We start from the raw sequence: 16,111 nt of genomic DNA on the forward strand, positions 1-16,111 counted from the left end.
TGTATGTGTGTATGTATATGTTTATATATATGTGTATGTGTTTATATATATGTTTATATATATGTGTATGTGTGTATATATATCTATATGTGTGTATATATATGTATATATATGTGTATGTGTGTATATATATGTATATGTATGTATATATGTATATATATGTATATATATATGTATATATATATATATGTATGTATATATATTCGATTCCATGTTATAGTTTGGTTCAGGAGAATTTCATTGTGGTTCCATGGTATGAAAACGTTCCTTAATGTGATGTCCCAGCAGGTCATGTTGGCATATTTGGATCCTCCATGGGAGACTTTCACGTGTGTTAAGCTCCATGGTCTGATTCCAGCCTGGTATAAAATAATCTACAACATTGTGAAGCTACGAGGCTGTTGTACCCTCCTGGAACGGCTGTGGCTGAGTGGTTAGAGCAGTTGTCCTCCAATGTGAAAGTTGGGGGTTCAAATCCACCAGCAGTTACATGCTGTAGTGTCCCTGGGCAAGACATTGAATCCCTCTTAGCCTCTGATGTGTGTCCCATCAGTGTATGAATGTGAGCTAAATCTCTGATGAGTCTCTTTAGAATGATTTGTTTCTATTAGCTTTGTAGAGATATAGTAGAGTGCTGTATGAATGGGTAAATGAGGGCACAGATTGTAGTGTAAAGCGCTGAGTATCTTGAAATAAGATATAAAGGCGCTATATAAGTACAGTCCATTTACCATTTGTTTGCTCGTAAAGTTGTAAAACAGTTGCACAGTCTAAACTGCTAATTATCTCTTTACCTTACAACTTGATCATAAAATCTTCAATCACACATACAGAATCACATAAGTATTCATTTAAAAATTATATTAAAAAATATTTAAAAATGATTTAGGCATGATCTTTTGCACATTTAAACATTTTGCATTCTGTCCACAGCAACTAATACTTCCTTTTTTCTTTGTGAGCTGTCAGCCAGGCTCTCTCACACACACACACACACACACTCACACACACGCACCCCCACCGTTTGTTTTGCTATCTTTATGGGGCCTTTGCATTGACTTCCATTCATTTTTCATTCATTTCTATAGCCTAACCATGACCTTTATCCATAACCTAACCATTACCAGTACATACCTAACCCTAAACCTAACACATCCTCAATTCACACTTTAGTCCTAAACCTAGCCCCTAACCCACCAACGGGACTTCTTCTTATGGGGCCCGGGCTTTGGGCCCCATAAGGAGCAGTTGGTCCTCACAATGCAGTATAAGTTGGAAAAATGGGCCTCACAAAGTAGCATAAACAAGGACACACACACACAGGGAAAACAGAAGAAACATCTGGATTTAACCAAGCCTGAAGCGCGCACACACGCACCTCCTTCCTGCATAGATGAGTCAAGGCTGCAACCCTCGCTTTAACTTCTGATTTCACTCTAAAAATCACCTCCATTGACACCTCTCTAACTGCGTCCATATATCTTCTCTTTGACCTTCCTCTTTGTCTTTTTCCTGGCAGCTGCATTTCTAACATCCTTCTACCAATATACCCACTGTCCCTCCTCTAGACATGTCCAAACCATCTCAGTCTGGCCTCTCTAACTTTATCTCCCAGTTGTTCAACCTGTGCCGTCTCCCTGACAATCTCATTCCTAATCTTCTCCATCCTTGTCACTCCTAAGGAGAACCTCAACATCTTAATTTCTGCCACTTCCAATTCTTTCTCCTGTCTTTTTGTCAGTGCCACTGGCTCCAGACCACACAACATAGCTGGTCTCACCACTGTCTTGTAAACTTTTCCTTTGACCTTTGCTGATATCCTTTTGTCACAAATGACTCTCCAGCCACTCCATCCTGCCTGGACTCTGTTTTTCACCTCTTTACCATACTCTCCATTTTCCTGGACAGTGGACCCCAAGTACTTGAAGTCCTGCCCCTTTGTGACCTCTGCTCCTTGTAGCCTCACTGTTCCACTGGCCTCCCTCTCATTCACACACATGTACTCTGTCTTACTACGGCTGACTTTCATTCCTCTTCGTTCAATTGCATACCTCCACCTCTGCAAGTTCTCTTCCACCTATTCCCTGTTCTCACCACAGATCACAATGTCATCTGCAAACATCATAGTCAACAAAGATTCCTGCCTGACCTCATCTGTTAGTCGGTCCATCACCAGAGCAAACAAGAAGGGGCTCAGAGCCGATCCTTGATGCAATCCCACCTCTACCTTGAAGCTATCTGTCACTCCTACAGCATATCTCACCACTGTCCTGCTGTTCTCATACATGTTCTGTACCAATCTAACATACTTCTCTACCACTCCAGATGTCCTCATACAATACCACACCTCCTCCCTTGGCACCCTGTCATATGCTTGACTAAATCCAGAAAGACGCAATGGAGTTCTTTCTGACCTTCTCTGTACTTCTTCATCAGCATTCTCAAAGCACATCTGGCGTCATTGGTGTTCTTTTTTTGGCATGTTACCATACTGCTGCTCACGAATAGTCACCTCATCTAAGTCTTTCTTCCACAACTCTCTCCTAGATTTTCCATCATTTGGCTCATCAACTTTATTCTCCTATAGTTGCTACAACTTTGTACATCACCCTTGTTCTTAAAAATGGCCACCAGTACATTTCTTCTGCATTCCTCATGCATTTTCATGCATTGAATATTTGAGTCAAAAACCTCACTGCCATCTTTCCAAGCCATTTCCAAACCTCCACTGGTATGTCATCAGGTCCTACTGCCTTCTACTTCTTCATTCTTTTCAGAGCTTTTTGGACTTCACCCTCACTAATCTTTCCCACTTCCTGGTCCACAGTTTCAATGACCTCTACTCTTCTTTCTCTTTCATCCTCTTAATTCATTAGCTCCTCAAAGTACTCCTTCCATCTTCCCATCACACTCTCCTCACTTGTTAGAACATTACCATTCCTATCTTTAACAAGTCAGACCTGCTGCACATCCTTTACAGCCTGATCCCTCTGTCTCACCAATCGGTACAAGTCCTTCTCACCCTCTTCAGTGTCCTGCCTCCCATACAACTCATCATACACCTTCTACTTTGCCTTTGCCACATCCCTTTTTGCTCTATGTCCCATCTCCTTATATCCCTGTCTCCTCTCTTCAGTCCGCTTACTGTCATATTTCTTCTTGGCTAACCTCTTTCTTTGAACGGCGTCCTGCACTTCATTATTCCACCACCAGGTTTCCTTATCATCCATTCTCTGTCCAGATGACACACCAAGTACCTTCCTACCTGTCTCTAATTACAGTTACTGTAGTAGCCCAGTCATTGGGAAGCTGTTTCTTACCACCCAGAGCCTTTTACAGCTCCCTTCTGAATTTCTCACAACATTCTTCCTTCTTTAACTTCCACCATTTGGTCTTCTTCTCTGATTTTACTCTTTTTCTCTTTGTCATAACAACAGTCATTCTACATACAACCATCCAATGCTGTTTGGTCACACTCTCCCCTGCCACATCCTTACAGTCTCCAATCTCCATCATGTTTCCTCTTTTATACATAATGTAGTTGACCTGCATACTCCTTCCTCCACTCTTATAGGTCACTATGTAGATACTTATTGAGTGAAACCTGAGCCTGATGCTCCCATGGCCTCCGGCATAATTCTTGTCCAGAAAAAAATAATTATTCTCAGTGGCTTGTGTTTAAAGGTTTACTTAAAAATGAAACGTACAGTAAAAATGTGTAAGCACAAACAACTTATCCACAAGTTGTTAATTAAACAGAAAAAGAGCAAAGGAGGTCAAAAAACTCTTTGGCTTCACTCCCCATCTTGTCTGTCTGGAACTTTCTTTCCTGCCACACCCCACTCACATCACATGACTTAAATAAACATGTTACCAACCTCAAACCAATAAAGCTCTACGCATAAAGCAAATAGCTTCCGTTATCCATATAATTTTTACAAAATTTAGTTTAGGCTTGTACACTCTATGTTCCTCTCTCTTTTGGAAATAGGTGTTGACTACAGCCATTTCCATTTTCTTGGCAAAATCAACCACCGTTTGTCCTTCCTGGTTTGTTTCCTTGACACCAAACCTATCCATCACTTCCTCATCTCCTCAGTTTCCTGCACCAACATTTCCATTTAGGTCTGCTCCGATCACCACTCTCTCCTCCCTTGGAATACTCTCTTGTCACTTCATCCAGATCCTTCCAAAATGTATCTTTCTCTTCCACATCACATCCAACCTGTGGAGCATAACCACTGACATGTAGCATCAGACCTTCTACTTCTACCTTCAGACACATTACCCTATCTGACACTCTTTTCACCTCTGCTACATTCTTTACTAACTCCTCCTCCAGGACCACCCCAAATGATCATATGAAGAATAAATGTATTAAATTATTATATGAGCTGAAATCCTGTGAATATAATCCCTTTGAAATGAAATGGTCATTTTAGGGGAGGAATCTGTCAGTCTAGCAAATTAAAAAAATATATAAAATAAGTTAATTATGTCAAAGACTTCCTGTGCTATAATTTAAAAAAATATATAAATGTAAAGTCATGACCTCCCTTATTTTTCAAGTTATGCTCACAATGTGCACGGATGGACAAATTGATTTTTCCAATTCCCTCTTTTGCTCCACGTTGCATTAAATGTAATAAAGATTTAATTCAAAGGAAACGTGAAATGGATCTGATACGGCCCGAGTTATTAAAAGTTTTGTTTGCTCGTGTTGAAGCAGCTGGCCACTTGTCCTGAGCCTGGCTCTGCTAAAGGTTTCTCCCTCATGAGGGAGTTTTTCCTTTCCACTGTCGTGTTCATGCTTAAGAGTTCTGAGATTGAGTTAAATTCCAAGCAGTCTGCTCCTCAGATAAATAGTGTGTTAAATTATTTTTATATCTGAATGTTGCTGTTCAGTGCCCTGAGATGACCTCTGCTTTGACTTGGTACATTATAAATAAACTTAACTGAACTTCATATAAGGCAAAAAGGTACTGAATGAGAGCGGTGTGTGTGTTTGTATTGGACCTTTTTAGGACTGATGCCCCTTTCCGGTGGATTACCCCCTCTCCCTAACCTTCCCAATCTGAACCTGCCTCTGCCGGACCTGGGCTCCAGTTCTGTTCCAGCTGCTGCAGCAGGAACAACAGGTGACTCAACTTATAACATCTTTCTGCACAAATTTCCTTCTGCTTTTAGACATCAGGATGAAAACTGTGTGTTTGTTTTTCTCACCAGTCCCGCCTCTGGTGTCTCTGCCCCCCCTGAATATACCGGGTCTGACCCCATTCCCCCCTCTGTCCACCATGCTGCCCTCACAGTTTCCTCCACTGCTTTCTCATGGTGTGGCCCCCCTCGCCCCCTCCTCCACCCCACCTCCAGCCTCTGTCACGGTCACGGCGGCACCTGTGACCAACACTGCTGTCTTTGCTGTACCCCCCACGGAAGCAGGCTCCAGGAAGGACACAGAACCATCTGTTCCCACGGAAACAACACTAATGTCGTCATAACGAGGGGGAAGACGACACCCCCCACCCCCCAAGCTGGTTTCTCTCTTTCTCCAATCTGTCTTTCAATGTTTTTCTATTTATTTGGCCAGGAGAGATCAGGTGGACAGACGCACCAATCAGACACTTTTCTGGTGAGGGGGAGGACATTTCTGACCAGTCTGTTTTAGCAGAAGAACCAGGAGCGCTGCAGCCCTTCTCAGCTACTGTAGAAATAAAGACCAGGTCCAGTCTTGGGATTGTTGGTAGAACCTTCTTTGAACTTTCCCTTTTCTGACTGGGCCTTTTTGCTTTTTTTATACATGTCTTACCGTTGTATGATAAACAGATTTACTGAAGAAGGACAAAGACGACGCTGCTCTGCTGTAGATCTAAACGTGACTGTAAACGTAAATCAGGTCCTGTGGTCCAGCCTCTCCGTGTAACCTTTTATTAATGGTTAGAACTCTGATGCATAATTCCTTTTTGTTCAAGTTTCAGTGAATGAATCTGCATTATTTTGCACCTTTTAGTTTGTTTTGTTTTGCTCTTCCCCGTGTATCTGAGGCCCTTGCACCACTCTTACTCCACGCTGAAGGCCTCCTCTGAGGAGGCAGACAAGAAGCGGAGCTTGAGCTGTGGGTGTGCTTGATGTTGGGTTACCTGGTATTTAATGGGTTGTTGTTGGAAAAGTCAGAGCTGATTAGCTGGCAGAGTTGCAGGAAATCCACAAAGTGTCTGTAAAAACTGGATGTGCAGCACGAGCAATAAAAGCCAAATGAATTTTACACCCTGCGTCAAGTTGTAACTACTCATTCATGGCCTCGCTTGATTTTAATACCAGTTTAGAAAAGCAGAAATGAATGAAAACTAAAAGTTCACAAAACATTGAACAACCTTCTTGGCTGCTCCCTTCAGGGGTTGCCACAAGTCCATCACCATGGAGATTAAACAGTTGCAAAAGTAGCACAGGAGTGTTTTCTAAAGCGTTTCAAGTTTCACACGTAGGAATATGCTGCACAAACATCATCAAACGTGCACAAATCAGCTGCTGCGCATGAATCGGCTGCCTGTGACTTTTGAGACTTCCTTACCGATGCTGCGTTCAAGGCTCGTGAAAAGCTGGGACATCTGACAGTCACCAGATTTTGAGTACTGAGTTAATAGGAAAAGACAAGCTCATAACTCCAATATTAAAACATAAAGTTACATTAACGTTACTGAATTCCATAAATGTTACGAGTAGGTTATTCTACACGTGGAAAATTTATCAGGAAAAATATATTCTCTATTTCCACAAGAAGAATAACCTTCCCATTTTTGACATTTTAGCTAAACATTCCACAAAATTAACAATTGTTTCTTGTGGAAAAAACTACCAGGAATACATAATTTCTGGTATTTAGTGTGAACTGCACATTTGAAATTCATTCAACCTTTATTTCTACAGGTTAGTCTCATTGAGTCACGAAGATTCATTTATAAGAGAGACCTGTTTTAAACATAGAACAAAGATGAGGTACAGACAACAGTACATTCACATGAAAGCATATAAAATGAAAATTATATTAAAAGTATAAAACAAAAAACATGCATTATAAAACTAAAACACTAAAACCAGGAACATGTCTGTTGGTTTTTGCCATGAACGTAGCAGTTGTTTAAAATCCCTGAGAGGTCATGGTCGAGAGCTTCAAATATTTTTACAAGGTGTTCCAGGAAACGGGAGCGGACTAGGAAAACGCCCTTTTCCGAAACTCGGTCCACACTGATGGAACACTGCAGGTACTAATGTCTTGGGAGCACACGCTGTAGCTTCACTGACAACGTGACATGTAGGAGAGTATGAAGGCAACAGACCAAGAAGTGATTTAAAGATGAAAATGTACCACTGAGGGAGAGTGCGTCAAGTTTATCATGTCCATTTAAACAATGAACATGGTGCAGTGGTGGGTACGATAGTTATGAAGTTATGAATAACAGTTATTATGTTATATTATGCCAGTTATGGATCTTAGCGCACCATGATAGGCAGCGTCCAACAACGGTGCTTGTAGGAGCATTCATGTAAATAATGTCGCCGTAGTCAATGGAGGGAAGGAATGTAGTGGCTACAAGGTGTTTCCTAGCATTCAGAGTTAAACGGGATCTATTTCTGGAAGAGAAACCCAATTTTACTTTAATTTCTTTACCAAGTTTTCGACAAGGCTTAGAAGAGAGATGTACATTTACCAAAATTCCCAAGTATTTATAAAAATCAACAAACTCAACAGGAACACCATTCGTAGATGAGATAGAAAGATTGCTGGTACAGACTTCATGCTTGAAAACAACATTCCTTTGGTTTTATCAACATTTAGCACCAGCTTGAGATGGAACAAGTCTGACTGGATGATGTTGAATGCAGAATGTAAACGCTGGAAAACCTTAGCAACTGTTTTACCTTGACAATAAACAACTGTTTTAGCTCGACAATAAACAACTGTTTCGTCACCGTAGAAATGTAAGGATGCATCGGGAATGAGCCGACATGTACAAACCGGATTCCAAAAAAGTTGGGACACTAAACAAATTGGGAATAAAAACTGAATGCAATGATGTGGAGATGGCAAATGTCAATATTTTATTCGTAATATAACATAGATGACAGATCAAAAGTTTAATCTAAGTAAATGTAACATTTTAAAGGAAAAATATGTTGATTCAAAATTTCAGTGTCAACAAATCCCAAAAAAGTTGGGACAAGTAGCAATAAGTGGCTGGCAAAAGAAAATTGAGCATATATCACGCATAGTCATCAAAATTCTTCTCACTTTCAAAGCTATCCACAACCTTTCCCCTCCGTACCTATCTGACCTCCTACACATCTCCATCCCCTCTCGCTCTCTCAGATCCTCCTCTTCACTACACCTCCATGTACCCTCTGCCCGCCTCTCCACCATGGGGAGCAGGGCCTTCACCTGCTCTGCCCCTCATCTCTGGAACTCTCTACCCCCTGACTTAAGAAACACCACCTCTCTTTCTATATTCAAGACTGCTCTGAAAACACATCTCTTTAGACTCGCTTATCCTTAACTTTGCTGTATGTATTTTATATTCTTTACGCATTTTCTATTCTGTATGTATTTTATATTCTTTATGCATTTTATATTCTTTTTGTAATTTATTCCTGTTGATCTTTGTTCTTACTGTAAAGTATCCTTGGGTGTCATGAAAGGCGCTTTTTAAATAAAATGATTATTATTATATATATTATTATTATAACGAACAGCTGGAAGACCAATTAACACTAATTAGGTCAATTGACAACATGATTGGGTATAAAAAGAGCTTCTCAGAGTGTCAGTGTCTCTCAGAAGCCAAGATAGTAAGAGGATCACCAATTCCACCATTGTTGCGCAGAAAGATAGTGCAGCAATACCAGAATGGTGTTACCCAGCGAAAAATAGCAAAGATTTAAGTTATCATCATCAACCGTGCATAACATCATCAAAAGATTCAGAGAATCTGGAACAATCGCTGTGCGTAAGGGTCAAGGCCGTAAAACTCTACTGGCTGCTCGTGATCTCCGGGCCCATAAACATCACTGCACCTCAAACAGGAATGCCACTGTTAGAGAAATAACAGAATGGGCTCAGGAATACTTCCAGAAAGCATTGTCTGTGAACACAATCCACCGTGCTACCCGCCGTTGCCAGCTGAAATTCTACAGTGCAAAGAGGAAGCCATTTCTAAGCAAGCTCCACAAGCTCAGACGTTTGCACTGGGCCAGGGGTCATTTAAAATGAAGTGTGGCAAAATGGAAAACTGTTCTGTGGTCAGATGAGTCACGATTTGAAGTTCTTTATCGAACACTGCGAACTTCTGGACCGAGTGAATCGTGGGACCTGGAGGTTGTTGTTGCTAGTCCTCGACTAGATTTGGCTAGGCCTCGGCTAACAACAAGCTAACAACATAAGCTAACAACACTAGCCTGTGAACCTCGTGGCTGGATCCTGTGCTTCTGAGAGTTGAGACCAATAATCCAGAAGTATCGTGAGTAATGCCGAGCAAACACAGAGATAAGAGACAAGTGTCGGAAAGTAATTCAGAAGATATGGAGGAAGTTAAAAAATCTTTGAACTTTTTGAGTGCTGAAGTGACTAAATTGAGTGCAAATATGACTAAATTATCAGCTAAATGTGATTTACTAACAGGACTGTCTGAAGAAGTGAGACAATTGAAAGAACTGATGACTAGTAAAGACAAAAAAATAGCTGAACTGGAACAGAAAGTTGACGACATGGAACAATACACAAAAATAGACAACTTGGTGATCACTGGACTGGAAGTTAGGAACCGAACTTATGCAAGAGTTGTTGCTGGTACTAACACAGCAGAAGATGCACCACAGGAAGAACTACAGACTCTGGAGGAGCAAGTAGTGAATTTTTTACAAAGCAAAGACATTGACATCGAACATGAGGATATTTCAATCTGTCACACCCTGCCCAACAAATCAGATAAAGCCAAACCATCCATAGTCATCAAGTTCATTAGCAGGAAATCAAGAAACCATGTAATAATGCAAGCAAAAAAACTGAAGGGAACAAATGTTTACATAAATGAACATCTAACTAAAAAAAATGGAAACATTGCACGTGAAGCAAGGTGGTTGAAAAAACAGAAAAAAATAGCATCAACTTGGACAAGAAATGGAAACATCTGGATCAAAATACAGGAAGGATCTCAGGCTAAAATAATAAAAGACCTGAAAGATCTGGAAAGACTAAAATAAGCTCAGGAAATGATAGATGATAAATCATTGACACAACTTCACAAGCAATAAATAATCAAAATATAAAACAAACAAATACATTATAATATGGCAACATACGAAGACTTAGAGTTTAAAATATACAATGTTGAAGATGTGATTGATACAATTTTTTTCCCTGAAATACAAGACTGTGAATATTATAATGAAGAACAGTTTAATGACATCAATATAACAAATGGAGGTCTCTCTATTATTCACTTTAACAGTAGAAGTTTAAATGCAAATATATCCAAAATAACAGATTATTTAAAACAGCTAAACAGAACCTTTACAATAATAGCACTGTCAGAGACATGGCTCAACGATGAAAACACAACTAATGTTCACATGGAAGGGTATGAATTATATCATGTGAACAGAAGCAACAAAAGAGGTGGTGGAGTGGCTCTATTCGTTAAAAATGAAATAAAATGTAAATTAATTAATGAAATGTCAATAGTTGTTGATAATATCATGGAAATAATAACAATAGAAATAATAAACAAGAATGATAAAAACATATTAATAAGTTGTGTATATCGATCTCCAGGATCAAATATAGAAATATTCACTGATAAAATGGTACAACTATTGGACAAGAGTTTTAATAAAAACATTTTTTTGTGTGGAGACTTTAATATTGACCTGGGAAATAAAACAGATTCAAATAACATCAGTACATTTACAAATTCATTGTATAGTTTAAATCTTTATCCGTTAATATCAAAACCAACAAGAATTACAACTCATAGTGCTACAATAATCGATAATGTTTTCACAAATATAACAAATGGGGATGTGATGGGAGGTATTTTAACGAGTGATTTAAGTGATCATTTACCAGTTTTCACGATTTATAAAAATAATCAAAGCATTACAAAAGAAATTACAATTAAGGAGAAAACAATAAACACATCAAAAAAAGCAATGGACAAATTAAAAGATGATTTACATAAACAAAGCAGGAAAGACATGTATGTTGATGATGTGAACAGATCATATGATGAGTTTATGAATATTTTGGGAGCTCTGTATGAAAAGAATTGTGTGCAAAATAATTGTACAAAGAGAAATGTTGTTGATCAACCATGGATGACGAAAGTGTTGAGAAATGCTTGTAAAAAAAGAATTATTTGTATACATGTTTCTTGAAATTGAGAACACAAGAGGCTGAAGAGAAATATAAGAAGTATAAAAATAAATTAGTAGCGATTATAAGGAAACACAAGAAGGAATATTATAGTGATTTATTAAATAAAAGCAATGGTGATATGAAAGCAACATGGCAAGTAATAAATAGTGTTCTGAAAAGTCATAAAGCAAAAACGGGTATTTCACAATATTTTTTGAAGGATGACGATGAAATCCATGATGAAAATGAAATTGTAAATGGATTTAATCATCATTTTGTGAACGTTGGATCAAGCCTTGCTGCTAAAATACCAAAAGTAGACAATAATGTGAACCATTCAGTTATAGGTTGTGACAACAGTATTTTTCTTAATGGAACTGACAAAGAAGAAATAATGAATGTTGTAAAGAATCTTACAGATAAGAGATCAAAAGACTGGGTGGACATGGATATGATGTTTGTAAAGGACATAATGAGTTATGTTATCGAGCCGTTTACATATATTTGTAATTTATCATTTTCAAAAGGAATATTTCCAGACAATATGAAAGTAGCTAAGGTAGTTCCTCTCTTTAAAAATGGTGATAAATGTGTGTTCAATAATTATAGACCAATATCCTTATTACCACAATTCTCAAAAATTCTAGAAAAACTGTTTGTGACCAGATTAGATAAATTTATTACTAAACAAAACATTCTAAGTAACAGTCAGTATGGGTTTAGAGCAAAAAACTCTACATCGATGGCTCTCATGGAAATAATAGAACAAATAACTACTGCTGTCGATCAAAAACAGTATTGTGTTAGTATTTTTGTTGATTTAAAAAAAGCATTTGATACTATTGACCACACTATTCTCCTTGAAAAATTAAATAAATATGGTATAAGAGGACCAGCATTACACTGGGTATCTAGCTATTTAAAAGATAGGAAACAGTTTGTACAAATAAATGGTGTAAGATCTGACTTGTGCAATATCACTTGTGGAGTTCCTCAAGGCTCTGTACTTGGACCAAAGTTATTTATTTTATATGTGAATGACTTAGTGAATGTATCAGGACTCCTCAAATGTGTCCTTTTTGCAGATGACACCACATTTTTTTGTTTGGGTAAAGATGTAAAACGGATGTTGGAACTGATGAAGACAGAATTTGATAAAATACAAACTTGGTTTAAAATTAATAAATTATCATTAAATTTAGATAAAACTAAATACATGATATTTAGTAACAAAAAGAAAACTGTTGACGATCCATTTAAAATTGAGGGTGTTGAGATTTGTAGAGTTAATGAGATGAAATTTTTGGGTGTAATCATTGATGAACAGCTCACATGGAAAAATCACATAAATTCTGTAAGAACAAAAATATCTAAATCTATTGCAGTACTGTACAAAGTCAGGGAATTATTAAATGATAAAGCTCTGTACATGTTGTATAACACAATCATTGTTCCACATTTAATCTATTGCATTGATGTTTGGGGGAAAGCGTGTAAAACATTTACAAAACCTATTTTTATCTTACAGAAAAGAGCTGTAAGAATTATCACCAGAAAGCATTACAGTCACCCATCAAGCACATTATTTTATCAACTGAAGTTACTGAAGTTTCATGATTTGGTAGATTATAGTATTTTATCAGTTATGTATAGGGCTCAAAATAACACATTACCATTAAATATCCAAAGAAATTTTGTTAAAAGACAAAGTTGTTACAATCTTAAGGGGATAGAAATATTTGTCAAACCAAAATTCAGAACTAGTCTGAAGGGAAGGTCTACCTCAATCCAAGGAGTTGGATTGTGGAATGGTCTAGAGAATGATGTAAAAAATGTCAAGTCAATGTGTACATTTAAGAAAAAGATCAAATCTAGATTGTTAAAAAAGTATATATGAAGTAGCTTAGTGTGTTTTTTATTAGAATTAGAAAAATTAGAAAGTTATTCATTTTGTTCTGTTACTTGAAAATTAATATGTCTGAAATAATTGTTTGAAAAAAGGGGCAGATATAATAAGATTTTTTCTTCTTTCTGCTGCCTTTCATTTTAAACTTTTTTGTATCTTTTTATATATTGTTATGGAATTGTTTTGTACTTTTTTAAAATGAATAAACTTCATACCATACCATACCATACCATACACTGGGACGCCATGTCATCCAGACCAGAGAGGACAAGGATAGCCCAAGTCAACGCTCCGTTCAGAAGCCTGCATCACTGATGGTATGGGGTTGCATGAGCGCTTGTGGCATGGGCAGCTTGCATGTCTGGAAAGGCACCATTAATGCAGAGAACTATGTTCAGGTTCTAGAACAACATATGTTCCCATCTAGACGTCATCTCTTTCAGGGAAGACCCTGCATTTTTCAACACGATAATGCCAGACCACATTCTGCAGCAATCACAACATCATGGCTACGTAGGAGAAGGATCCGGGTACTGAAATGGCCAGCCTGCAGTCCAGATCTTTCACCAATAGAGAACATTCGGCGCATCATAAAGAGGAAGGTGCGACAAAGAAGGCCCAAGATGATTGAACAGTTAGAGGCCTGTATTAGACATGAATGGGAGAGCATTCCTATTTCTAAACTTGAGAAACTGGTCTCTGTCCCCAGACGTCTGTTGAGTGTTGTAAGAAGAAGGGGGGATGCCACACAGTGGTAAAAATGGACTTGTCCCAACTTTTTTGGGATTTGTTGACGCCATGAAATTTGGAAACAACAGATTTTTCCCTTAAAATTATACATTCTCTCAGTTTAAACTTTTGATCTGTGATTTGTGTTCTATTCTGAATAAAATATTAGATGTTGGCACCTCCACATCATTGCATTCAGTTTTTATTCACAATTTGTTTAGTGTCCAACTTTTTTGTAATCCGGTTTGTAGTTCTTTAGTAGACTGAAGAGGGTGGAACCTAAGACTGAGCTTTGTGGCACACCATTACTGACAGTTAAATAGCTGGAAGAAGTACCATTATGTTGAACACTGCCTTCGATCTGAAAGGTAATTAGAAAACCAACCTTTCAGAAATGGTTAGGTTATAGATTTGGTTATGGTTAGGTTGGAAAAATATATTTTCTTCCTCTGCAAAAAATATATTTTCCTGGTAGCTTTTACTCAAGATAAAAATAAGTTTGTGGCCTGCACAGCTAAAATACGTAATCATCCCAAATGGGCAGTTTTTGTTTGTTTTTGTTTTCACCCCCGGCCCTCTGTGTAACAGAAGAACATACAGCGAGTACTGCACTTGCTTCTTTGTCCCTAAGGGGAAGTGCTGCTGCCCCCTATTGGTGCGGCAAGATACTTTCTGCTTCACCTGTGTATTTTCAGCATGCATTTATAACCGATTAGAAAGAATATGTCACACATGTTCATTCATATAGTAGACAGAGTGTAGAACATCAACATGTGCAGCACATGTGTAATCAAACATGTATATTGGCCATCTAAAGAGAGACAGCAATGGGCATGCTCCAACCGCCTACTTCATATATTGTGTATGACACAGCTCTCCCAGAGGTGAGCCAGAGCACTACATTGCCTCACCCAGCGCATTATTCCGTGCTTGAAAAGGCAATGCATAAATTATGTGATTTTGACCAATGAAGTGTTGAAATAATTAAGACAACTGTTAGTTATTGACTGTTAACTGTTAGTTATTGAGCATACCATACCATACCATTTTATTTATAGAGCACTTAAAACAGCGACAAGGCCAACCAAAGTGCTGTACAGACAGAACAACAGGTAACACACAAAGCAAAATACAAAATAAAGTCAATCAAAAATATAGACATAAAAATGATGCAGATAATGATGACTAACCAGTGTGGAGCATACAGGTTCAAAACGCAGATCATTTGGTGTTGAAAGCTACCGAATAGTAGAGGGTTTTTAAACGGGGCTTGAAAACCGAGAGGGAGGGGGCCTGTCTGACAAGCAGAGGTAACACATTCCAAAGTCTTGGTCCTGCTACAGAGAAGGCCCTGTCCCCTCTGCACTTAAGACGAGTTCCTGGAACTGTGAGGAGCAACTGGTCTGCTGACCTCAGGGAACGTGGTGGGACATACGGTTGTAGCAGATCAGAGAGATGGGGGAGGGGACTGTTCAATGATTTGTAGACATACAGGAGTATTTTGAACTGGATTCGAAGGTGAACCGGTAGCCAGTGCAGTGAGGCCAAAACAGGTGTAATGTGCTCTCTTTTGCCTGTACTGGTTAAAAATTGGGCTGCTGCATTCTGGACAAGTTGTAGTCGTGCAATGGAGGTCTGACTGACTGACTGTGTGATGAGGCCACAGCGCCCCTACAGCTCGAGATAGGCATGTCCCCCCCCCCAACCTGACAATGACGCATCTGTGAAGACTGACACGTGTGACGTGGGTCTGCTGATGGGAACTCCCTCCAACAGAACCAGGGTGTTTTCCCAGTGTCGGAAGTCTGTTCTCACTGAGGGATGAACAGTGATCATCCATCTCTTTGGCTTTAACGGATCCACGCGCAGACGAGCAAACCATCTCTGGAGCCGTCTCATGTAATAAACCCAGCAGGACCACTGTGTGAGCTGACAACATTGTTCCTAACAGCTTCATGACGGAAATAGCTGTTACTACTCTGCCCGGTCTTACGTGGCGGAGCTGGACTCTTAGAGTGTCGATTCTTGTCTGTGATAAACGAGCCCTCATGCTGGTCGAGTTTAGCTCCACT

The 16,111-nt window shown here is 38.8% G+C and overlaps 1 protein-coding gene across 1 annotated transcript in view; it reads left to right on the forward strand.

The window, feature by feature from the left end:
• Window positions 1-6,246, forward strand: part of LOC119414943 (Golgi reassembly-stacking protein 2) — a 28,366-nt gene extending 22,120 nt beyond the window's left edge. Inside the window, exons 9-10 of the mRNA XM_037682062.1 lie at window positions 5,025-5,138; window positions 5,227-6,246. Coding sequence (XP_037537990.1) covers window positions 5,025-5,138; window positions 5,227-5,498 — 386 coding nt within the window. The 3' untranslated portion in view covers window positions 5,499-6,246. The remainder of the gene's footprint in view (window positions 1-5,024; window positions 5,139-5,226) is intronic.
• Window positions 6,247-16,111: the final 9,865 nt, after the last annotated feature.

Source organism: Nematolebias whitei, chromosome 9, assembly GCF_014905685.2.
Source record: "Nematolebias whitei isolate Nwh7 chromosome 9, NemWhi1, whole genome shotgun sequence".
NCBI classification, from domain to species: Eukaryota; Metazoa; Chordata; class Actinopteri; order Cyprinodontiformes; family Rivulidae; genus Nematolebias; species Nematolebias whitei.